General features: G+C 40.7%; 1 protein-coding gene across 20 annotated transcripts in view; it reads right to left on the minus strand.

The window, feature by feature from the left end:
• Positions 1-26964, minus strand: part of MAK (male germ cell associated kinase) — a 99887-nt gene that overhangs the window by 20446 nt on the left and 52477 nt on the right. For 11 of the 20 annotated variants that reach the window (XM_077269867.1, XM_077269863.1, XM_077269861.1 and 8 more), the window contains 5 exons: positions 20055-20137; positions 13840-13972; positions 9515-9686; positions 5323-5490; positions 364-651 (listed from right to left, as the gene is read on the minus strand). In XM_077269867.1, the coding sequence (XP_077125982.1) occupies positions 364-651; positions 5323-5490; positions 9515-9686; positions 13840-13972; positions 20055-20137 (844 nt within the window). Of the gene's footprint in view, positions 1-363; positions 652-5322; positions 5491-9514; positions 9687-13839; positions 13973-20054; positions 20138-22088; positions 22169-26964 lie in introns of all 20 variants that reach the window. The other 9 variants (XM_077269874.1, XM_077269873.1, XM_077269869.1 and 6 more) reach the window with 3 other exon arrangements.

Here is a 26964-nt window from a genome sequence, read left to right on the forward strand (position 1 = left end):
CTATGTTGTTATATTGACCCCCTGTTGCTCTTTAGTGCTGCCTGGGTTCCCCTCTGGTCTCTTTCTCTGCTTGGAGCATGTATGTTCATTGTGCCTAGGGGACCAAATAAGAGTCAGCCTTCTCTCCCATGGGAACAAAGGATTGGGCATATTGAAATCCAACACCCTCAATCCCTCTTTGCCCTGATATCTGCTGTCATGGGACCCTTCGGTGGCCCCTATACACAGAAGATGGAGCGCATGGATGAGCAGCTTATGATAGGTTGATATATATGTTATATATGTGCATATATATGGTCACATTACATATATATATATGGTCACAGTGCATACATATGGTCACATTACACGTATGTTACTTACTGGAGAGATGGTGTTGCCGATACTGGGGAGGGCCACTTGGGGGGCTTTGGATGGCTGCTGGCTGTTAGAGGTGCTTTGTGGCAGATGTATTTGCTGCAGGGGTCTCTGGGGGGCAGGCGAGTCACTTGGTAATATCTTCTCTGCTGCTTCAGTTGGAGGAGAGGGTTTCTTTTTTAGCTCAGATAATGGTTCATTGGAATGCACTGGTTTCTCTAAAGGCTTTTTCTGATCCACTTGTACCGGAGGTCCGAGTGCTTGCCCAACTTGAAAATAAGGGTACCTCAAAGCCTGGGTAAGTGAGCAGATGGAAGACAAGCATCTCTATTCACAAATCAAATAGATCCATTACATCTACATCTAGGCTGCAGGATGGAATAGGACAAGTGCATTTCTAATACAGCATCTATGTATTTTTTAGAAACAAATACATAACCATAGAACAAAAAACATAGGGATTCTTTTCTTAAGCTACTTTCACACAAATGTTACAGATTTCCGATCTGTAATTGCTTTGAGTAGGGGCAAAGTGAATGAGATCCCAGCAGATCTCATCCCTAACATGCAGAAAAATTGGATTTTACATTTTCAGGATGTCCGTGTGGATCCATCATGCACTTATTGTGGATTAACGAGTTGTTGCAGAAGAATCTATTTGTGATGAGCGAACGTGCTGGCATAAGGTGTTATCTGCCATGTTCGGGTTCTAATCGAGTGACTTCAGCGTGCTCGAAAACTATTTTCGAGTCCCTGCGCCGGTGAGTGCCGTGTGGCTTCTATCTACAATGATTGACAAGTACGATCTCTATTATACTGAGCAGTCATATATCTGATTGCAGTGCCGGACTGGGGTGCCAAGGGCCCACCAGTAACATTGACTCTGGGGGCGCACTGTTCAGCTACATGCACATTACATTACCCTCAGTTACATATTTGGCTATGCTTACAGTTGTGGCCAAAAGTATTGACACCCCTGCAATTCTGTCAGATAATACTCAGTTTCTTCCTGAAAATGATTGCAAACACAAATTCTTTGGTATTATTATCTTCATTTAATTTGTCTTAAATGAAAAAACACAAGAGAGAATGAAGCAAAAAGCAAAACATTGATCATTTCACACAAAACTCCAAAAATGGGCCAGACAAAAGTAGTGGCACCCTCAGCCTAATACTTGGTTGCACAACCTTTAGCCAAAAGAACTGCGACCAACCACTTCCGGTAACCATCAATGAGTTTCTTACAATGCTCTGCTGGAATTTTAGACCATTCTTCTTTGGCAAACTGCTCCAGGTCCCTGATATTTGAAGGGTGCCTTCTCCAAACTGCCATTTTTAGATCTCTCCACAGGTGTTCTATGGGATTCAGGTCTGGACTCATTGCTGGCCACCTTAGAAGTCTCCAGTGCTTTCTCTCAAACCATTTTCTAGTGCTTTTTGAACTGTGTTTTGGGTCATTGTCCTGCTGGAAGACCCATGACCTCTGAGGGAGACCCAGCTTTCTCACACTGGGCCCTACGTTATGCTGCAAAATTTGTTGGTAGTCTTCAGACTTCATAATGCCATGCACACGGTCAAGCAGTCCAGTGCCAGAGGCAGCTAGGCAACCCCAAAACATCAGGGAACCTCCGCCATGTTTGACTGTAGGGACCGTGTTCTTTTCTTTGAATGCCTCTTTTTTTCTCCTGTAAACTATGTTCATGCCTTTGCCCAAAAAGCTCTACTTTTGTCTCATCTGACCAGAGAACATTCTTCCAAAACGTTTTAGGCTTTTTCAGGAAAGTTTTGGCAAACTCCAGCCTGGCTTTTTTATGTCTCGGGGTAAGAAGTGGGGTCTTCCTGGGTCTCCTACCATATAGTCCCTTTTCATTCAGACGCCGACAGATAGTACGGGTTGACACTGTTCTACGCTCGGACTGCAGGGCAGCTTGAACTTGTTTGGATGTTAGTCGAGGTTCTTTATCCAACATCCGCACAATCTTGCGTTGAAATCTCTTGTCAATTTTTCTTTTCCATCCACATCTAGGGAGGTTAGCCACAGTGCCATGGGCTTTAAATTTCTTGATGACACTGCGCACGGTAGACACAGGAACATTCAGGTCTTTGGAGATGGACTTGTAGCCTTGAGATTTCTCATGCTTCCTCACAATTTGGTTTCTCAAGTCCTCAGACAGTTCTTTGGTCTTCTTTCTTTTCTCCATGCTCAATGTGGTACACATAAGGACACAGGACAGAGGTTGAGTCAACTTTAATCCAGGTCAACTGGCTGCAAGTGTGATTAAGTTATTGCCAACACCTGTTAGGTGCCACAGGTAAGTTACAGGTGCTGTTAATTACACAAATTAGAGAAGCATCACATGATTTTTCGAACAGTGCCAATACTTTTGTCCACCCCCTTTTTTATGTTTGGTGTGGAATTATATCCAATTTGGCTTTAGGACAATTCTTTTTGTTTTTTTCATTTAAGACAAAAATGAAGATTTTCGAGAAGCAGAGTTCGCATCTCGGCTTCACGAAAATGGCCGCCGCGATAGCCATCTGCGCACGCGCGGATGCCCGCGGCCATTTTCCTGAAGTCGCGGCCAGCAGAGCGCCGCTTCTGCGCACGCGCGGCCAAAGCAAGATGGCCGCGCCCACCGACCACCAATGGAATAACGGACATCGCTGCTATTTTCACACCCCTGTGCAGGATTCGGGACCTTGGACATGCGCACACCACTACGCCACCAACGGAAAACTAGGCAAGATCTGGGGGAAGACGTGGTGCCCATGCGACCTGACCAGCCTGATTGACAGGCGAAAACTACTACTTTGGTAACGTATTTCGGCAGCACAGGGGGGGAATCGGGGTCCACAAACTACACTATTGTAATGCACAGCTCAGGCCCTATTTAACAGTATTTTTATCTCATACCGAAAAAACGAGGTGACAGGTTCCCTTTAATTTTGAAGAAAAAAAGCAGATCACAGACATGGCACAAAACTAAAGTAATTTCAAATGGCAACTTTCTGGCTTTTAGAAACACTAAAAGAAATCAAGAACAAAAAACGTGGTAGTCAGTAATGGTTACTTTTTTAACCAAGCATGGGGAAAAAAATATGCAATCACTCAATTCTGAGGAAAAAATTATGGAATCATGAAAAACAAACAAAAAAACACTCCAAAACATCACTAGTATTTTGTTGCACCACCTCTGGCTTTTATAACAGCTTGCAGTCTCTGAGGCATGGACTTAATGAGTGTCAAACAGTACTCTTCATCAATCTGGCTCCAAATTTCTCTGATTGCTGTTGCCAGATCAGCTTTGCAGGTTGGAGCCTTGTCATGGACCATTTTCTTCAACTTCCACCAAAGATTTTCAATTGGATTGAGATCCGGACTTTTTGCAGGCCATGACATTGACCTTATGTGTCTTTTTTCAAGGAATGTTTGCACAGTTTTTGCTCTGTGGCAGGATGCACTATCATCTTGAAAAATGATTTCATCATCCCCAAACATCCTTTCAATTGATGGGATAAGAAAAGTGTCCAAAATATCAACATAAACTTGTGCATTTATTGAAGATGTAATGACAGCCATCTCCCCAGTGCCTTTACCTGACAAGCAGCCCCATATAATAAATGACTGTGGAAATTTGCATGTTCTCTTCAGGCAGACATCTTTATAAATCTCATTGGAACGGCACCAAACAAAAATTCCAGCATCATCACCTTGCACAGTGCAGGTCCGTGATTCATCACTGAATATGACTTTCATCCAGTCATCCTCAGTCCACAATTGCTTTTCCTTAGCCCATTGTAACCTGCTTTTTTTCTGTTTAGGTGTTAATGATGGCTTACGGTTAGCTTTCCTGTATGTAAATCCCATTTCCTTTTGGGCGGTTTCTTAGAGTTCGGTCACAGACGTTGACTCCAGTTTCCACCCATTCATTCCTCATTTGTTTTGTTGTACATTTCCTGTTTTGGAGATAAATTGCTTTAAGTTTCCCTTCTTGACGCTTTGAAGTCTTCCTTGGTCTACCAGTATGTTTGCCTTTAACAACCTTCCCATGTTGTTTGTATTTGATCCAGATTTTAGACACAGCTGTCTGTGAACAACCAACATCTTTTGCAACATTGCGTGATGATTTACCCTCTAAGAGTTTGATAATCCTCTCCTTTGTTTCAATTGACATCTCTCGCGTTGGAGCTATGATTCATGTCAGATCACTTGGTGCAATAGCTCTCCAAGGTGTGTTCACTCATTTTTAGATTCAGACTAACAAGCAGATCTAATTTGATGCAGGTGTTATTTTTGGGTATGAAAATTTACAGGGTGATTCCACAATTTTTTCCTCAGAGTTGAGTGATTCCATAATTTTTTCCCTATGCTTGGCTAAAAAAAGTAAACATTACTGACTACCACATTTTTTGTTCTTGATTTCTTTTAGTGTTTCTGAAAGACAGAAAGTTGCCATTTGAAATGACTTTAGTTTTGTGCCATGTCTGTGATCTGCTTTTTTTCTACAAAATTAAACAACTGAATGAACATCCTTCAAGGCCAGTGATTCCATAATTTTTGCCAGGGGTTGTATAATGATAAACTGTGCATTTTGTTACATGTATAATGAGATGCTACCCTTGTTGGGACATAGTGAACCAAGTGTGCCAACTATTGCTCACACAGAGGGGGGGGCCACCAGGGGATTGACCGGCTCCACCATGAGCTAGTCCGAGCTTGTCTGATGGTGGCACTGAGACTTGGTATGTTAGGAGGAAGCAGCTTTGAAGTGTAGCTTCTTTTGTGTTTTATGATGCCCTATTGACTTTCGGCTAACCTCTGTCCACAGCGTTACTTGCCACAAAAAGAGCACCAGGTAAAACCCTGTGGATGGAGGCATCCTATCTGATTGCCTTTCACAATGAAAAAGTTTCAATAATAAGATTACTATAAAATTAATAAAATACATGGAATGTCTTCCATACCTGAATGGCTGTTGGACGTTTCTTGGGATCCCACTGCAGCATGTCTCTCATTATTGTTAATGCCTCTTCGCTAGCGTTTGGGATGAGAGTTTTCAAATTTATAGGTATGCACTGAGGGAAGCGGAAATTCATGGCAGCTGCAAGCTGATATCCTTCAGACCAGTCATTCTAGGGAGCATAAATATGGGTTATCTAAATAGCCTAGGTTATACATGGGCATTCATAGCTGTTACATTTCTTAAGTCGTGCTCGGCGTCTTGGCTTGTCTGGTTTAGTCTCCATTATGTTTGCATTATGTATCCAGACCATACACCAAATGTATGTCCAGGACATGCTACTGTATCCATAATAACGGCCATTGTAATAACATCTAAGATGCTGCAGCATCCATGATTTTTTTGTAAAATGTCCTTGCCTTTACACTGTGGTCATCTACAGGTATATGACGACCACTGATCTGCTGTCCCCGGCCATGTGCATGTCATTGCTGTATGTTAAAAAAAAAAAAAAAAAAAAAAAAGGGGGGGACCAGAAGAGAATCTTTGTATGATAAAATGACTGAATTTCGCTATAACATTTGCAGCTATTACAACCACTTAGGTGTTTTCTGGGCTGAACATACATTTCTGCAGCCACCCTAAGTGACTGCAGATTGCTATTCCTGATAATATGTACACTGTCAGGATTCTCACCATGTGAGTAGCGGTCACATGATTGGAAGCATTAGATTTGGATACTTGCGGTGGTGTGCCAACAAGTTTCTCGTCCGCTCCATCTCAATAGAACCCCGAGAAAAACAGGACAATTTGCTACTCTGCTAGTCAGCACATCACCTGGAGATCGCTCAAGGTGGCCACAAAGGGATATCCACAATGGACTGTCAGGATATTGTCATAGAGTGACTGCAAAAATGTATGTACAGCCTGTAAAAATCTCATACAGTTGATCGATATAGTTCTGAGGAGCACTTTGTTGTTAAGAGACCCTCCTGACAAAAACAGATTGTAAGACACCATGCAGCTGCTGCTCTGTGTGTCCGTTCCCTGAGACCCACACTCCTCTCTTTCACATCCATTCCGGTTTGGCTTAAAAAAAAAACTTCAGCAAAAACGGCATATGTCCAGCCTGTAAAAGAGCTCATTCAGACGTCTGTTTTTCACATACATATTCTAGTATTTTTAAAATGAAAGTACACTGACCTATTAGTGATGAGAGAACGTGCCGCGATAAGGTGTTAACCACGCATGCTCGTATGCTAACAGAGTGACTTCGGCGTTCTCGAAAAATTAGTTAGTTAGAGTCCCCGCAGCTGCATTTCTCGCTGCTGTTCGACAGCCTCAACACATGCAGGGATTGCCTAACAAACAGGGATTCCTGCGTGTGTTGGGAATGTCAAACAACCTTATCCGAGCACATTCTCTCAACACTAGTACCTATCATAGCCCATGTTGTCCTTTGCAGACCAAGTGATAAAGATATACACACACACACACACATATACAGTACAGAAGTTTGGACACACCTTCTCATTTAAAGATTTTTCTGTATTTTCATGACTATGAAAATTGTACATTCACACTGAAGGCATCAGAACTGTGAATTAACACATGTGGAATTATATACTTAAGAAAAACGTGTGAAACAACTGAAATTATGTCTTATATTCTAGGTTCTTCAAAGTAGCTACCTTTTGCTTTGATGACTGCTTTGCACACTCTTGGCATTCTCTTGATGAGCTTCAAGAGGTAGTCACCGGGAATGGTCTTCCAACAATCTTGAAGGAATTCCCAGAAATGCTTAGCACTTGTTGGCCCTTTTGCCTTCACTCTGTGGTCCAGCTCACCCCAAACCATCTCGATTGGGTTCAGGTCTGGTGACTGTGGAGGCCAGGTCATCTGGTATAGCACCCCATCACTCTCCTCCTTGGTCAAATAGCCCTTACACAGCCTGGAGGTGTGTTTGGGGTCATTGTCCTGTTGAAAAATAAATGATGGTCTAACTAAACGCAAACCGGATGGAATAGCATGCCGCTGCAAGATGCTGTGGTAGCCATGCTGGTTCAGTATACCTTCAATTTTGAATAATCCCCAACAGCGTCACCAGCAAAGCACCCCCACACCATCACACCTCCTCCTCCATGCTTCATGGTGGGAACCAGGCATGTAGAGCCCATCCATTCACCTTTTCTGCGTCGCACAAAGACACGGTGGTTGGATCTCAAATTTGGACTCATCAGACCAAAGCACAGATTTCCACTGGTCTAATGTCCATTCCTTGTGTCCTTTAGCCCAAACAAGTCTCTTCTGCTTGTTGCCTGTCCTTAGCAGTGGTTTCCTAGCAGCTATTTTACCATGAAGGCCTGATGCACAAAGTCTCCTCTTAACAGTTGTTGTAGAGATGTGTCTGTTGCTAGAACTCTGTGTGGCATTGACCTGGTCTCTAATCTTAGCTGCTGTTAACCTGCGATTTCTGAGGCTGGTGACTCGGATAAACTTATCCTCAGAAGCAGAGGTGACTCTTGGTCTTCCTTTCCTGGGGCGGTCCTCACGTGAGCCAGTTTCTTTGTAGCGCTTGATGGTTTTTGCAACTGCACTTGGGGACACTTTCAAAGTTTTCCCAATTTTTCGAACTGACTGACCTTCATTTCTTAAAGTAATGATGGACACTCGTTTTTCTTTACTTAGCTGCTTTTTTCTTGCCATAATACAAATTCTAACATTCTATTCAGTAGGACTATCAGCTGTGTATCCACCAGACTTCTGCTCAACACAACTGATGGTCCCAACCCCATTTATAAGGCAAGAAATCCCACTTATTAAACCTGACAGGGCACACCTGTGAAATGAAAACTATTTCCAGTGACTACCTCTTGAAGCTCATCAAGAGAATGCCAAGAGTGTGCAAAGCAGTCATCAAAGCAAAAGGTGGCTACTTTGAAGAAACTGGAGTATAAGACATATTTTCAGTTGTTTCACACTTTTTTGTTAAGTATATAATTCCACACGTGTTAATTCATAGTTTCGACGCCTTGAGTGTGAATTTACAATTTTTACAGTCATGAAAATACAGAAAAATCTCTAAATGTGAAGGTGTGTCCAAACTTTTGGTTTATATACACATACATAATATATATATATATATATATATATATATATATATATATATTACATACATACACACACACACATATATATACCTATACATACATATGCAAAAATAGAAAAAAATGGCCAGGAGAACAGATGAAGGAGTGTGAGAGCCAGTGCCGACGACGACTGTTTCGCGCTAAACAGCGCTTCTACAGGTCACTATTTAGCACGAAACGGCCGTCTTCGGCACTGGCTCTCACACTCCTTCATCTGTCCTCCTGGCCATGATATTTTAAATGTTGAAATAAAGTATGCATTTTAGGATCGGTGAGTGCTATCCGTTTTTTTTCTATTTTTGCATATTTGCGATGATGTCTTTTCTTGGATAAGCACCCGGTATCCGACGGTACAGTTTAACGCACATGTGCCATATATGTGATTACAAGATTCCATGCTACTTAGTTGTGCCATCTGCTTTTTTCTATTTTTTATTATATACCTACATTATATATATATATATATATATATATATATATATATATATATATATATATATATATATATATACACACACACACACATATACACACACATATACATACATATATATATATATATATATATATATATATATACATACATACATACATACACACACACACACACACACAAATACATATATATATATATATACTGTATATATATGTATATACAGTACATACATACACACACATACTGTACATACATACACACATATGTAAACATACATACATATATACAGATACATACATATATATATATACAGATACATACATATATGTATGTATTGATCATCATCTTTTTATACAGGAAAAAAGAATGTCACACTAATGGTAAATTCGGACACACTGACCAAACACTGATGAAAATCGGTCCGTTTTTCACGTATGAGAAAAAAAACATTTGAATTACCGTAGACCTTTTTCTCAAACAAACATGTAAAGAGTCTATTTAGACAGTTAGTTAATATTTAAGGCAGAGTTTTACTGAAAAAATTGTTCCATTTTTTTTACCCCCATTTTAAGCTACCTCAGTAAATTATTAGGTAAAAGGAGCGCACTTACTTTCTTTGGGGTACCTAGAACTTGGCAAATTTTGAAGATTTCATCAACCTCACTGGTTCCTGGGAAAAGCGGTCTAAGTGTATATAACTCGGCCATAATGCTGCCAACTGCCCATATGTCTATGGGAGAGCTGTACACCAGTGAGCGCAGTAAGACTTCCGGAGCTCTGTACCTGGAAGAAACACAATCAATGTATTTAGTCGTAGAGAGGATATACAACTGCACATGGAGAGACTATGGCAATGCTAAGGGTATAAGCCTGAACATAAAGGCACGAGGTTGCAAAACCAAACAGAACTCAATATCTAATATATAAAGCTGAACGTGTGTATGTACAGGTCCTTCTCAAAAAATTAGCATATAGTGTTAAATTTCATTATTTACCATAATGTAATGATTACAATTAAACTTTCATATATTATAGATTCATTATCCACCAACTGAAATTTGTCAGGTCTTTTATTGTTTTAATACTGATGATTTTGGCCTACAACTCCTGATAACCCAAAAAACCTGTCTCAATAAATTAGCATATCAAGGAAAGGTTCTCTAAATGACCTATTACCCTAATCTTCTGAATCAACTAATTAACTCTAAACACATGCAAAAGATACCGGAGGCTTTTAAAAACTCCCTGCCTGGTTCATTACTCAAAACCCCCATCATGGGTAAGACTAGCGACCTGACAGATGTCAAGAAGGCCATCATTGACACCATCAAGCAAGAGGGTAAGACCCAGAAAGAAATTTCTCAACAAATAGGCTGTTCCCAGAGTGCTGTATCAAGGCACCTCAATGGTAAGTCTGTTGGAAGGAAACAATGTGGCAGAAAACGCTGTACAACGAGAAGAGGTGACCGGACCCTGAGGAAGATTGTGGAGAAGGACCGATTCCAGACCTTGGGGAACCTGAGGAAGCAGTGGACTGAGTCTGGTGTGGAAAGGCGTGTGCAGGAAATGGGCTACAGGTGCCGCATTCCCCAGGTAAAGCCACTTTTGAACCATAAACAGCGGCAGAAGCGCCTGACCTGGGCTACAGAGAAGCAGCACTGGACTGTTGCTAAGTGGTCCCAAGTACTTTTTTCTGATGAAAGCAAATTTTGCATGTCATTCGGAAATCAAGGTGCCAGAGTCTGGAGGAAAACTGGGGAGAAGGAAATGCCAAAATGCCTGAAGTCCAGTGTCAAGTACCCACAGTCAGTGATGGTGTGGGGTGCCATGTCAGCTGGCGGTGTTGGTCCACTGTGTTTCATCAAGGGCAGGGTCAATGCAGCTAGCTATCAGGAGATTTTGGAGCACTTCATGCTTCCATCGGCTGAAATGCTTTATGGAGATGAAGATTTCATTTTTCAGCACGACCTGGCACCTGCTCACAGTGCCAAAACCACTGGTAAATGGTTTACTGACCATGGTATTACTGTGCTCAATTGGCCTGCCAACTCTCCTGACCTGAACCCCATAGAGAATCTGTGGGATATTGTGAAGAGAAAGTTGAGAGACGCAAGACCCAACACTCTGGATGAGCTTAAGGCCGCTATTGAAGCATCCTGGGCCTCCATAACATCTCAGCAGTGTCACAGGCTGATTGCCTCCATGCCACGCCGCATTGAAGCAGTCATTTCTGCCAAAGGATTCCCGACAAAGTATTGAGTGCATAACTGAACATTATTATTTGATGGTTTTTTTGTTTGTTATTAAAAAACACTTTTATTTGATTGGACGGGTGAAATATGCTAATTTATTGAGACAGGTTTTTTGGGTTATCAGGAGTTGTAGGCCAAAATCATCAGTATTAAAACAATAAAAGACCTGACAAATTTCAGTTGGTGGATAATGAATCTATAATATATGAAAGTTTAATTGTAATCATTACATTATGGTAAATAATGAAATTTAACACTATATGCTAATTTTTTGAGAAGGACCTGTATGTGTGTATGTATGTATGTCCGGGATTGGCATCTGAACCGTCGCAGCTACAGGCACAAAATTTTGCACAGTCACACGTCTGGACCCTGAGAGCGTCAAAGCTATGTTGTGAGGTGAAATTTTAACCCCGCGCTTTCCAATTCACCAAACAATTTTGCCCCTATCTACATAATGGGGAAAAAATGAAAGGAAAAGTGTTGGAGGAAAATTAACAGCTGCCAGATGTGAACAAGGGGGACTTAAAGAATGAGAGCGATGGCGCCAAAGAGTATATACTGTACAGTTGCTAAGGTGGGGCCCCGACATGGGATAATCACCACACCACCACGGGGATATGAACACACACACAAAATGCGCCACACACTACCACGTGCTCGAACACATATACCACCCTCAGCACACATTTCACCACAGATACACCAACCTCGCTACATAAAAGTCGAAACACAAAAGTCGCCGCTCAAAACTCGCCACGCGCGAAACTCGCCACACGTGCAAAACTCACCTCATGGAAAACTCGCCACACGCAAAACTTGCACACGCGGAAAAATTGCCACATGCACAAAAGTTGCAACACATGCAAAAGTTGCCTCACACAAAACTTGCACATACTCAAAAGGCACCACACATAAAACTCGCCACGCGCAAAACTCGCCATGCGCAAAACTTGCTGCACACAACTTGCTACACTAACCTGTCACATGCAACTCGACACACAAAAAGTTGCTACACGCATGTCGCCACACAAAACTCATCTCACAAAAGTCGCTACATGCATGTCGCCACACGCAACTCAACACACACAACTTGACACACGAAACTCGCCCTAAAACACACACAAGTCTGGTATTATCCTTCAAAAATAAAAATCTGATTAATAAGCTGACAAACTACAAGAGCAACAAATGTACCATATAGGAATCCGGCAGCTGTCAGTCACATGACCAGTCTATTATGTGTATGTGTGAGCTAATATATACTGCCAGGGGGTGGGCTTACTGTTGGCTGGGGATTTATCAGGCTGCCAATTTAGCTTACAAATACTGAGGTAAAAATACTGACCAAATAACGTGTGAACGAGGTCTAATACAGGAGGAGATGACATACAGATATATACTATATACAGAAGGAGATGACACACAGGTATATACTATTTACAGGGGAGATGACACACAGGTATATACTATATGCAGGAGGAGATGACACACAGATATATACTATATACAGGAGAGATGACACACAGGTATATACTATATAGAGGAGGAGATGACATACAGGTACATACTACATACAGCAGGAGATGACATACAGGTATATACTATATACAGAAGGAGATGACACACAGGTATATACTATATACAGGAGCAGATTACCTACAGGTATATAGTATATACATGAGGAGATGACATACAGGTATATGCTATGTATAGGAGGAGATGACATACAGGTATATACTATATACAGGAGGAGATGACACACAGATATATACTATATATAGGTGAGATGACAGGTATATACTATATACAGGAGGAGATTACATACAGGTATATACTATATATAGGAGGAGATGACATACAGGTATATACTATATACAGGGGAGATGACACACAGCAGGTATATACTATATACAGGGGAGATGACATACAGGTATATACTATATACAGGAGATGACATACAGGTGTATACTATATATAAGGGAGATGACAAACATGTATATACTGAGGTGAAAATGAGAGGTGTGAGGTGAAAATGAAAAGGTGTGACTGCAAAATGAGAGTGAGGGAAAATAGTGGAGTGATCGGAAAATGACAGATGTGAGGTCGAAATGACAAGTGTTAGGGGGGAATGAGAGGAGTGAGGGGGAAAATGAGAGGTGTGAGGGAGAAAATAAGAGAAGTGAGGTGCTATAACTAACCACAGATATTTACTATGCCCAGGCAACGCCGGGCTCTTCAGCTAGCTTAGATTTACAATCTCCATGCTTTTCTCATGGTCAACTTTATGTGGCCTGTTCAAGAGTTGGAACAGCCAAAAATCTGTTTGTCTTTGCACCTGAAGGAAAAACTAAGAATGTCGTTTATCAAAAGGCTCTCGAATAAGTAGTAGAAGATTACTTCACATTACTTGGCCAATTTAGTTAAATCTGTGTGGAATATCTCTGGTGTTGAAATATATGTTGTAAAATGCTTCTATTAGCTTAGTTTTTGCCTTTTAATAATTACATTTCTATCTATTTGTTTTGTGGGTTTTTTGTGCAGAATAAATTTTTGTTAACACATTCTATTTTGCTAACAGCAGTTATTACCCCGGGCGAAGCCGGGTAGTACAGCTAGTACTTCTATATATTTGTACTATAGTCTACAAATGATCTCAATACAAGAAGACTTGTAGAACATACCATCGGGTAGACACATAATCTGTATAGGGTGGCTGAGATCGCAGCTCACGAACTAATCCAAAATCAGCAATTTTTACAAGTTCGGGACCCATACACAGAAGGTTTTCTGGCTTCATATCTCGGTGAAAAAACCCTATTTGATATTTAGGAGAAACGTGTCAGTATATTATTTTATTTAATTCAATACACTTGCAATATTGACAATATAAAGTGATAAGATACATTTATCAGCAGGGAAGGCACTGTCTCATGAAAGAGGAAAAAGAAGCCAGAAGAAAAGCAAATATCTGGTCAAGAGTACAGAATGCTGCACTAAACTACCAAGATCACTAGATTATACTAATTGCTGCTTAAAGAGTTTTTAGGGTAGGTCCAAATGGTACAGCAAAAGTGACAGGCAAAAACTGATGTAGATTTAGTTGTGGAAATACTGTGGATTTCTTGCAGATTTTATCAGTTTGCATTGCAAATAGTGAAATCTGCAGTAAAAGTTCTCAGGATAAAATAGATCAATTTCGGCTGAGGAAATTAAATGAGATTTCTAGACATCCTGTCCACGTTGCTGGCACTGTAACACACATCAGATTTTCTACAAGGACAAATACGGTACATTGGAAAATATCAGGGGATAAATTAACTATATATATATATATATATACAGTATATATATATATATATATATATATATATATATATATATATATATATATATATATATATATATATATATATATATGTACAGTACATATATATATGTATATATATATATATATGTACAGTGCATATATATATATGTACAGTGTATATATATATATATATATATATATATATGTACAGTATATATATATATGTACAGTATATATATATATATATATATATATATATGTACAGTGTGTATATATATATATATGTACAGTATATATATATATATATATATATATATATATATATATATACACAGTGTATATATATATATATATATATATATATATATATATATATATATATATATATATATATATATATATATACAGTGTGTATATATATATATATATATATATATATATGTACAGTATATATAATATATATATATATATATGTACAGTATATATATATATATATATGTACAGTATATATATATATGTACAGTATATATGTATATATATGTACAGTATATATATATATATGTACAGTATATATATATATATATATATATATATATATGTACAGTATATATATATATATATATATATATATATATATATGTACAGTACATATATATATATATATATGTATATATGTATATATGTACAGTATATATATATATATGTACAGTATATATATATATATATATATGTACAGTACATATATATATATATGTATATATGTATATATGTACAGTATATATATATATATATATATAGTATATATATATATATATATATATATATATATATATATATATATATATATATATATATATATATATATATATATATATATATATTATTGTAATCCTATTTAGTTGCAGAAAATTAACAGGTTCCATCCCTTCAGGAGTTAGGTTATGTGAACTTATAGTGAATTAACCTGGAGACTACATATGTTAATGTTCTCTGATAGGGGTCACCATCTCAATCACCAGAACTTCCTGCATTATAAAATTGCACGGACTGTACCACTTGAGTTCTCCAAATGAGTGGACAAAAACACTTATCACAGTTACTGATGATTGTTGCACAGCGCCTCTCGCACAGTTATATTATAGAAGATAACAGTTCAGCCTCCTTACCACATATTTAAAATATATTAGCTTATTTAGCAGAATATAGAGGATAGGATAATCAGAATGTTACTACAGCAAGCAGAGATGGTACTGGCTCTGGCCACACATATAATACTATGCTGATGCATCATGAGATTATTAGCACGATGAAAAAATAAAATGCAGGATGAGGCTAAAAAGAAGGCTCGACTATGTGAAAGTAAGTAATCAGAGTGGGGGTGTAGGGATGGAAAAATAAAATTTAGCCGAACTACAGTATAGACCAAAAGTTTGGATACACCTCATTTAAAGATTTTTCTGTATTTTCATGACTATGAAAATTGTACATTCACACTGAAGGCATCAAAACTATGAATTAACACATGTGGAATTATATACGTAACAAAAAAGTGTGAAACAACCGAAATTATGTCTTATATTCTAGGTTCTTCAAAGTAGCCACCTTTTGCTTTGATGACTGCTTTGCACACTATTGGCATTCTCTTGATGAGCTGCAAGAGGTAGTCACCGGAAATGGTCTTCCAACAAGCTTGAAGGAGTTCCCAGAGATGCTTAGCACTTGTTGGCCCTTTTGCCTTCACTCTGTGGTCCAGCTCACCCCAAACCATCTCGATTGGGTTCAGGTCTGGTGACTGTGGAGGCCAGGTCATCTGGTATAGCACCCCATCACTCTCCTTCTTGGTCAAATAGCCCTTACACAGCCTGGAGGTGTGTTTGGGATCATTGTCCTGTTGAAAAATAAATGATAGTCCAACTAAACGCAAACCGGATGGAATAGCATGCCGCTGCAAGATGCTGTGGTAGCCATGCTGGTTCAGTATGTCTTCAATTTTGAATAAATCCACAACAGTGTCACCAGCAAAGCACTCCAACAACATCACACCTCCTCCTCCATGCTTCACGGTGGGAACCAGGCCTGTAGAGTCCATCTGTTCACCTTTTCTGCGTCGCAAAAAGACACGGTGGTTGGAACCAAAGATCTCAAATTTGGACTCATCAGACCAAAACACAGATTTCCACTGGTCTAATGTCCATTCCTTGTGTTCTTTAGCTCAAACAAGTCTCTTCTGCATGTTGCCTGTCCTTACCAGTGGTTTCCTAGCAGCTATTTTACCTTGAAGGCCTGCTGCACAAAGTCTCCTCTTCAGGGCTCATTTCCACTTGCGAGAAACACGTCCGTGTCTCGCATGTGGAAACCAAGCTCTGGCGCCGGCACTTTGGAGCGGAGCGTGCAGCTCTATGTGTTCCTATGCGGCCGCACGCTCCGCTCTGGAGTGCCGGCGCCAGAGCTTGGTTTCCACATGTGAGACACGAACGTGTTTCTCGCAAGTGGAAATGAGCCCTAACAGCTGTTGTAGAGATGTGTCTGCTGCTAGAACTCTCTGTGGCATTGACCTGGTCTCTAATCTGAGCTGCTGTTAACCTGCGATTTCTGAGGCTGGTGACTCGGATAAACTTATCCTCAGAAGCAGAGGTGACTCTTGGTCTTCCTTTCCTGGAGCGGTCCTCATGTGAGCCAGTTTCTTTGTAGCGCTTGATGGTTTTTGCCACTGCACTTGGGGACACTTTCAAAGTTTTCCCAATTTTTCGGACTGACTGACCTTCATTTTTTAAAGTAATGATGGCCACTCGTTTTTCTTTACTTATCTGCTTTTTTCTTGCTATAATACAAATTCTAACAGTCTATTCAGTAGGACTATCAGCTGTGTATCCACCAGACTTCTGCACAACACAACTGATGGTCCCAACCCCATTTATAAGGCAAGAAATCCCACTTATTAAACATGACAGGGCATACCTGTGAATTGAAAATCATTCCCGGTGACTACCTCTTGAAGCTCATCAAGAGAATGCCAAGAGTATGCAAAGCAGTCATCAAAGCAAAAGGTGGCTTGAATATAAGACATAATTTCAGTTGTTTCACACTTTTTTGTAAAGTATATAATTCCAAATGTGTTAATTCATAGTTTTGATGCCTTCAGTGTGAATGTACAATTTTCATAGTCATGAAAAAATACAGAAACATCTTTAAATGAGAAGGTGTGTCCAAACTTTTGGTCTGTACTGTACTTCTTTAAGCCCTATTTTGAAAAGAAAGAGACATTTATGTACAATCTGACTGCCCCTTCCACCCACACCCATACCCACAAGACTTGTGGCCTCTGAGATCAGCAATAATGTTTATAACATATGAAATGGTTGAGCACTAGTCTGCAGACACCCTTTGAAGGGAATCTGTCACCTACTTTTTCGTATATGAGCTGCGGCCACCGCCATTAGGGGCTTATCTACAGTATTCTGTAATGCTGTAGATAAGCCCCTGATGTAACCTGAAAGATAAGAAAAACAAGTTAGATTATACTCACCCAGGGGCGGTCTCGATCCGGCGCCTCCCATCTTCATACGATGACGTCCTCTTCTTTGCTTCCTGTCGCGGCTCCTGCGCAGGTGTACTTTATCTGCCCTGTTGAGGGCAGAGCAAAGTACTGCAGTGCGCAGGCGCCGGGAAAGGTCAGAGAGGCCCGGCGCCTGCGCACTGCAGTACTTTGCTCAACAGGGCAGACAAAGTACGCCTGCGCCAGAGCCGCAGCGTGAATACAAGAAGAAGACGTCATCGTAAGAAGATGGGAGGCCCCGGACCGGACTGTGATGCCCATCGGACCAGAACCGGACCGGTACAGCTCCCGGGTGAGTATAATCTAACCTTTTTTTCTCATCTTTCAGGATACATCGGGAGCTTAGCTACAGCATTACAGAATGCTGTAGACCTTCGATCTTGGGGGTGACAAGTTCCCTTTAAAGGGAACCTGTTATCAGTTTTGTGACATAGCAGCTAAAAAGATCACCTTATGCAGCGTCTGCAATGCATTCCATAATTCATTATATAACCCTGACTCCCCTTGTATACTCCAGAAAAAACTTTTTTTTATTTCTCCCGCACTGTATGGTAATCTTCTCAGTCCGCATGGTGGGCATGGTTTCGGGCCTCTGCATCACTCCCATTGGCTGTTGCTCGCCGTCCTACTTCATGTTCATGGATGATGAATTTTGCGTCGTGCGACATATCGTGCCAGCTCAGAAATATTGCGTTTCGCACCTGCGCAGTATGCTTTGCCCAACTGCGGGCAACGCCGAAAAACAGAGTGTCATGTGCCGACACACGTAGTTCCGGCTCATGTACTGGAACTACGCTTGCCAGTGCATGCGTACTTCAGTTTTTTGGCTTTGCCTGCAGTTGGGCAAAGCATACTGAGCAGGAGCAAAACGCAATATTTCTGAGTGGGCGCGATATGTTGCATGGCGATATGGATCGTTATCCAGGTCAGGAGGACGGCGAGCAGAAGCTGGGAGGAGGGATGCAGAGGTCCTAAACCACGCCCATCGGACCAGACTGAAAAGTTAAAAAGGTTTTTCGGGAGTATACAAGGGGAGTCAGGGAGTTATATAAGGATTTAGGGAATGCAGCATAGACACTGAATAAGGTGATATTTATAGCTGGTATGTCACAAAACTGGTGACAGGTTCACTTTAACACAGTACAGCAGAAGTGAACTTTGTCTCATTACAAACATTTGCAGTAGCACGTGTTCTCTCATATTGCTATCAGATCTGCTGCAAAGCTGTGCTTGATTATAACCAACACAGTGCAGCAGAGTTGAACCTTGTCTCATTACAAACACAAGAAACACATTTACAGTTGTGCTCTCAGTTCTGCTCTTCCACCATACTGGCTGTCTATGCAATGAAAGCTAAAGCACTATGAGAGAACAACTGCAGGGTAAATGTGTTTGTAATGAGACAAACTTCACTTCTGCTGTACTGCTAGTTCTGCTGTACCGTTTTCTCTCATAACCACACAGAGCTCTGCAGTGATATCAGAGAAGACTGACAATCTTTACATGTCTCATACTGATAACTACCCCTTTGATCTGGAGGCAGATTTTCATGCAGATCTGTGTCCGGCCCATTTACATATTTAAAAAAATATGGATTTCTCTGGAATAAAATAAATCTGATTACAGATATCCAGGTATAATTTTATTACATTTTCTATGATATGAATGCCCATATAGACTGCTTAGGAGGCTTGATCATATGAACAGATTCCTTTTAATTCCTACATATATTTGAATTTATTTAAAAAAAAAAAAAAAAAGATCAGCAAAGATTTCTTGTGTTTCTGAATTTACATGTTTGTAATTCAGTACCAAAGCTGTAACAAGTACTGTAAATATAAAAACATTTTGATAAAATACATGACATCAATGGGAAATGTGACAACTATACAACAACACAGACCAGCAAGCTGAGGCAGGCAACGTCCTGGGGAACAGTCTAGTATACAGTCCATGATGGTTAATAAAATAAGCCATTATGATAGTCAGGCAAATAAAGCAAAAGCAGCGGGCAAATATTAAAAAAAGCTTACCATGCTTGTGTACAAAGGCTAAACCAGAAAGCACCTGAAACATAATGTTCCTTATTTCATTCTCAGTGAACATCTTATTCTCTCTGGCACGGCACAGAAATAAGAAAGCAAAGGAAACAGAACAAAAAGAAAAGGTAAAGAAAAGAGAATAATCTTCAAAGACACTTGATACCATTTCCAATTTGTGTCACCAAATAAGACACTTGGATAGATATGGACTTCTTGGCCAGATGTGAGCATGGTGATCAGTGAGTAAGATGTACACCCAGTGACCCCTCTATTACATATACTCTGCCAGTACTGACGGCTTGGAACATACAGAGGTTCTGCTCCATGTGACACTGTACAATCCTACTAGGAATCTCCCATTCCACAGGTCTCTGCCATCTGAAAAATGTGAAGGATTAGGTTCATGTGATGCAATCATCTGCATGGTGCAGCAGAAAGGGAAATCAGTATGTAGAATTATTTTCCTGTCCATAGCTAACAGAAGAACATAGTATGGTCCTTTGATGCTGTAGCCTATCTACCTAACGATAGCCAGCAGTTTTCACAATACTTCAAGGGTTTGTCAAAAAATGGATAAATAGCAGACATAGATGTTTTATCTCACCTCTAGGATTCCCCCACACTCTCTATAACAGGGGACACAACTCTCCCTCCCTGACCCCGTTCCTTCTCCATGCACATTGGCAGTGGAGTGAGCAGAAGTTTGAATTGAGTGACAATGGGCATATGCCCTGCCAAACCAATGAATGTGTTGGGCCTGACGGAACCAGCAGAGTGCTGTACTTGACTGTTGCAGACAGTCCTGGCCCCCCATTTCTAGAAACCACGGAGATTCTACTGGTGAAACTCCAAATCATTGTATCTGACATTCATCACCTATCTTGTGAAAAATGTATAGTAACAATGTCCATTGTGGGATAACCCTTGACTACTTCATATAAGGTTACTCAAGTTATACATTTCCCTGTTTTTTTGGAGCAACTTCTGAATGTTTTGACCACATCTATGTGTTTTTAAAGTAGTATTCCAGTTTGGTTTTTTTTATTTCATTTATCCTGTCACTAGTCCACCAATGTATATAATTCAGCTAGTATAATATTTTTTCTGCTCTATCTGAAAATTCATGGAACACTTACCATTATGTGTTTTGGTGACCTTCTTGGAATAACAAGCCTTTTTATGTTTTATGAAGTGTGGGTCACTGTCTCAATCATATGAAGTTCCTGCATGATGAAACCGCATGGGCTATGCCACTGAAGTTCACCACCAGGTGAAGAGGGGACAGAAACTCCTATCAGAGGTAATGATGATGACTAGACTACTCCATTCACATAGTTGTAATGTAGGAGATCAGAGTTCAGCCTTTTGGCTGTATACTTAAAATATAATAGCTTGCTTTGACTCAGAGAAAACAAAGATGGTACTGGCTCTAACCAAGCCAATAAACAAGGTTATCTAATAAAGTAGACATTTTGTGTATATACTACCGTTATCAAAATGGTATCAGTGATGCTCTTTGAAAACTAAGGCATGCAAAAAGTAATGTTAAAACAAGCATTTAAAGAGATTTTCTTGGAGGACATAAAAGTAAATGAAATAAATGTCAACTAGACTAAATCTAGATTATTATTTTGTTATAATTCAATCACCAAATGCAGATCTCAAGAGGGAAAATTACAATAGTATGCCTTTAGGACACTACCCGCCACTGAGAGCACTCAGATAGCATTGGTTCTCAGTATCAAATAGCATTGGTTCTCAGTAATTTCAGCTCATTATTTATATTCTCAGAAAACCCCTTTAAGCAGATTCTGGACTATGTATGACCTAAAATATATGTAATCGTTCATTTTAGTATATAGCTGAACTGTGCTGTCCGGAAAAAGAAAACCTGCTATCTACAGAGGCTTCTGGGAATGCACAGGCTTGAGAAGCCCACAAATGGTTGCTCCAATAGTGGCACCAATTAAGATATTAACCACCTGAGGACTTGTAAAGGTGATGTGTGACTGTGTACAAACCTACCGTGTTTATGGATAAAGGCTAGCCCTTGTAATATTTGATACATAATGTTTCTGATGACTGATTCAGGAAACAACTTATTTCTGTGAAGAGACAAATTAAACAGTTCAAGCAATGCTTCAAAGATGTTGTAAACTGGATCCAGATTTTACCCACAACTGTCAAGCAAGAAACTATATAATTATATCCATTTTTACATTTTGGGACGTTTTTCTCAATTTTTTGTATCCATTTGCTGCAGGGAATATTACTTTCCTGTAAACATAGTCGATTTTTTCTGGAGATGACACAACTTCACACATTTGCTTATCAAAGGAACCCTTGGAGGTGTTACTGTATCTACAGGAAATTAATATATCTGAAAAAAGACAATGGCCCCAATTCATTTAATCAAAGTATTTACAGTAGTATTCAGTGGCATTTTCAAGCTACCGTATTTTTCGGACTATAGGACGCACCGGACTATAAGGCGCACCCAGGTTTTAGAGGTGGAAAATAGGGAAAAAAAATTTGAAGCAAAAAAAATGTGGTAAAATATTTAATAACATAAATAACATACTATTATATGTGGTGTTATTATATATAATAGTACGTTATTATGTTGGAAGCTGCGGGACCAGTGTGGTGTCTGTGAAGTACTATATGAAGATGCTGGAGGGCGAGTATAAGAATGGGGGCACAGGGCTTATAGTGAAAGCACCACGCCAGCACTGCAAAATAGCACTGGAGTGCTGCTTTAAAATCCCATGGGAGAACTATAACTCCCAGCATGTCCTGCAGATCCTATGACATGCTGGGAGTTATAGTTCACCAAAGGAGTGGCAGAGTGCTTTATTGTGTTTTGTAACGACTAACCTCTTAATTGTGGGAGCCAGCCTGTGGTGAGGTAAAAGCTGGAGCATCCCATGGCTGCACACACAGGGCCCTCTCTCTTGTTGCCTTTCCACAGCGCACACGCAGGACATAAGAGGAAGCTGCAGATTCTAGGTGGGAGTCTGAAGGACCTATGATGATGTCAGAAGAGGGAGGGCTCTGAACTGCCATGTGATGCTCCAGCCCGCCCACTCCTGACATCACACAGGTCCTCCTTGTGCACCACAGACAGCTCAGCGTCCAGCACAGGCAGGTATGCAGCGAACTCCTGGCCCCTGCTGCTGCCTCCTCCCCCGGACACACAGATTCTCCCCAGAATTAGTGCTGGGGAAACTGTGTGTCGCTGCTTAAGTGCAGTATTCATTTGCTGCTCCCGGCTCACCGCTCAGCTGATCGGTGGGCGGGGAGCCGCTAATGAATATTCACTGCACTTAATCAGCGGGGCCATGTGGTTTCCCCAGCAGCTGATTCTGGCAGCGGGGACATCCTGAAGTGGGATATCATTGCGATCCCACTCGCTGCTGCCCCCCTCCCCACATGCTATATCCGTACTATAAGACGCACCCACACTTTCCTCCCTAATTTGGAGGAAAAAAAGTGCGTCTTATAGTCGGAAAAATACGGTACTTTCTCCCAGCTTTGCCGAAGTGGATGGAGATGGGTATTAGCGGCAGGGCTGCGGAGTCGGAAAGCAAAACCTTCGACTCAGACTCCTCAATTTCCCCGACTCCCAGCACTGGTCACTACTGAGCATGTAGATAAAGTGCAGGACAGATTCATCGCAACTAAAAGCCGAAATCCTTAGATCAAGAACAGAACAGACATTATAGGACATTTTAGAACTTCCCAATACATTTACAGCACATCCTGCACTGTACTGCTGTACCAATTTATCATATATTTTAGGAGTCCGTCCATGTTATGCGACTCCACCAAAGTGGACACCGACTCCACAGCTCTAATGAGCGAGGTAAAATGCTGCAAAGGTGGCAGCACTTCTTACGTCAGAAATGTTGCTATGTCACATTTCTAGCAAAGCACATGTAGGCGTACGCCACTGATAAGATTAGCAAAATTTGTTAAAGCACCACTCCATTTTTTTTATTGCACTGAAGTGGTGCTTTAAATCTCATGCTCACCTGCCACCGCTTTTAGCGTTTTCCAGCATTGCTCCTTACGATCTCGGGCAAAAAGTAACCTACCGGCAGCTGTAGTATTTCCTGGAACATGCCAGAGGTCACTTTTCAATACAAGTCTATGAGAGCCTCGTTCATGCATTGAGAGATTGTGACCTAACTTCTGACATCCAGATAATCAGAGTCAGAAGCTGCGCTCACTGGATGGCGCCGCATGATCGGAGCTGTGCTGAAAAACAGGGAAGACACCAGAGGGCGAGTATAAGACAGGGGGCAGGGGACTTAAATTTAAAGCGTCACTCCAGTGCTTAAAAAAGACAAAATGCTGGAGTGGTGCTTTAAGTGGCATGCGCCTGTTATGAATTTGCCACCTCTTATTCCTGCACGCCCCTTGTTCAGACTGATGTATGAAACACCAGTCTTAATGAACCGGGATCAATAGCTTTTATGCTTAAAAATTTTATTAACTTTTCTCATTTTTAGACCTACACACAGCCTCATTTAGGAAAACACCATTTTTGCATTGTTGTTCTGGGCGTTACTTGCGAAGTTGTTTTTTGGCTGAGGCCAGTTGTTAGCTAGTAATCATTAGTGAATTCTAAAACACATTGTGTATTTTTAGCATTTAGATTTTTGTTTTTACAGTCATTTTTTCACTGAGTTCTGTATCGGTGAATATGCAAATTGTCCCTACAGAGAGGTAGAGGATATATATACTGCTCAAAAAAATAAAAGGGAACACTAAAATCCCACATCCTAGATATCACTGAATGAAATATTCCAGTTGTAAATCTTTATTCATTACATAGTGGAATGTTTTGAGAACAATAAAACCTAAAAATGATCAACGAAAAATCACAACTAATAGGTCTAGAGTTGGAATGATGCTCAAAATCAAAGTGGAAAATGAAGTCACAGGCTGATCCAACTTCAGTGGAAATGCCTCAAGACAAGGAAATGATGCTCAGTAGTGTGTGGCCTCCACGTGCCTGTATGACCTCCCTACAACACCTGGGCATGCTCCTGATGAGGCCAACTCCTGGACAGTCTGTGGTGCAATGTGACGTTGGTGGATGGTGCGAGACATGATGTCCCAGATGTGTTTAATCGGATTCAGGTCTGGGGAATTGGTGGGCCAGTCCATAGCTTCAATGGCTTCATCTTGCAGGAACTGCTGACACACTGCAGACACATGAGGTCTGGCATTGTCCTGCATTAAGAGGAACCCAGGGCCAATCGCACCAGCATATTGTCTCACAAGGGGTCTGAGGATCTCATCTCGGTACCTAATGGCAGTCAGTCTACCTCTGGCGAGCACATGGAGGGCTGTGCGGCCCTCCAAAGAAATGCCACCCCACACCATTACTGACTCACTGCCAAACCGGTCATGCTGAAGGATGTTGCAGGCAGCAGATCGCTCTCCACAGCGTCTCCAGACTCTGTCACATGTGCTCAGTGTGAACCTGCTTTCATCTGTGAATAGCACAGGGCGCCAGTGGCGAATTTGCCAATCTTGGTTTTCTGTGGCAAATGCCAAGCGTCCTGCACGGTGTTGGGCTGTGAGCACAACCCCATCTGTGAACGTCGGGCACTCAAGACCATCCTCATGGAGTCGGTTTCTGTTTGTGCCAACACATGCACATTTGTGGCCTGCTGGAGGTCATTTTGCAGGGCTCTGGCAGTGCTCCTCCTTGCACAAAGGCTGAGGTAACGGTCCTGCTGATGGGTTGTTGCCCTCCTACGGCTCCCTCCACGTCTCCTGGTGTACTGGCCTGTCTCCTGGTAGCGACTCCAGCCTCTGGACACTACGCTGACAAACATAGCAAACCTTCCTGCCACAGCTCGCATTGATGTGCCATCCTAGATGAGCTGCACTACCTGAGCCACTTGTGTGGGTTGTAGAGTCCATCTCATGCTACCACAAATGTGAAAGCACAACCAACATTCAAAAGTGACCAAAACATCAGCCAGAAAGCACTGGTACTGAGATGTGATCTGTGGTCCCCACCTGCAGAACCACTCCTTTATTGAGTGTGTCTTGATAACTGCCAATATTTTCCATCTGTTGTCTATTCAATTTGCACAACAGCATGTTAAAATGATTGTCAAACAGTGTTGCTGCCTAAGTGGACAGTTTGATTTCACAGAAGCTTGACATACTTGGATGTATATTCTGCTGTTTAAGTGTTCCCTTTATTTTTTGAGCAGTGTATCTGTAGCTTTGTTGCCATAAAAGGAGTGGAGCCCAGACACATTTCTTGCACAGGAGGACCAAGCTGTCAGTGTCCACCCCTGTATATAACATTAGGCAAATGTCCGTGTGTGTGTGTGTGTGTGTGTGTGTGTGTGTGTGTGTGTGTGTGTGTGTGTGTGTGTGTGTGTGTGTGTGTATATATATATATATATATATATATATATATATATATATATATATATATATATACATATACATATACATATACATATACAGTGCCTACAAGTAGTATTCAACCCCCTGCAGATTTAGCAGGTTTAATAAGATGCAAATAAGTTAGAGCCTTCAAACTTCAAACAAGAGCAGGATTTATTAACAGATGCATAAATCTTACAAACCAAAAAGTTTTGTTGCTCAGTTAAATTTTTATAAATTTTAAACATAAAAGTGTGGGTCAATTATTATTCAACCCCTAGGTTTAATATTTTGTGGAATAACCTTTGTTTGCAATTACAGCTAATAATCGTCTTTAATAAGACCTGATCAGGCCGGCACAGGTCTCTGGAGTTATCTTGGCCCACTCCTCCATGCAGATCTTCTCCAAGTTATCTACGTTCTTTGGGTGTCTCATGTGGACTTTAATCTTGAGCTCCTTCCACAAGTTTTCAATTGGGTT

Source organism: Ranitomeya variabilis, chromosome 6, assembly GCF_051348905.1.
Source record: "Ranitomeya variabilis isolate aRanVar5 chromosome 6, aRanVar5.hap1, whole genome shotgun sequence".
NCBI classification, from domain to species: domain Eukaryota; kingdom Metazoa; phylum Chordata; class Amphibia; order Anura; family Dendrobatidae; genus Ranitomeya; species Ranitomeya variabilis.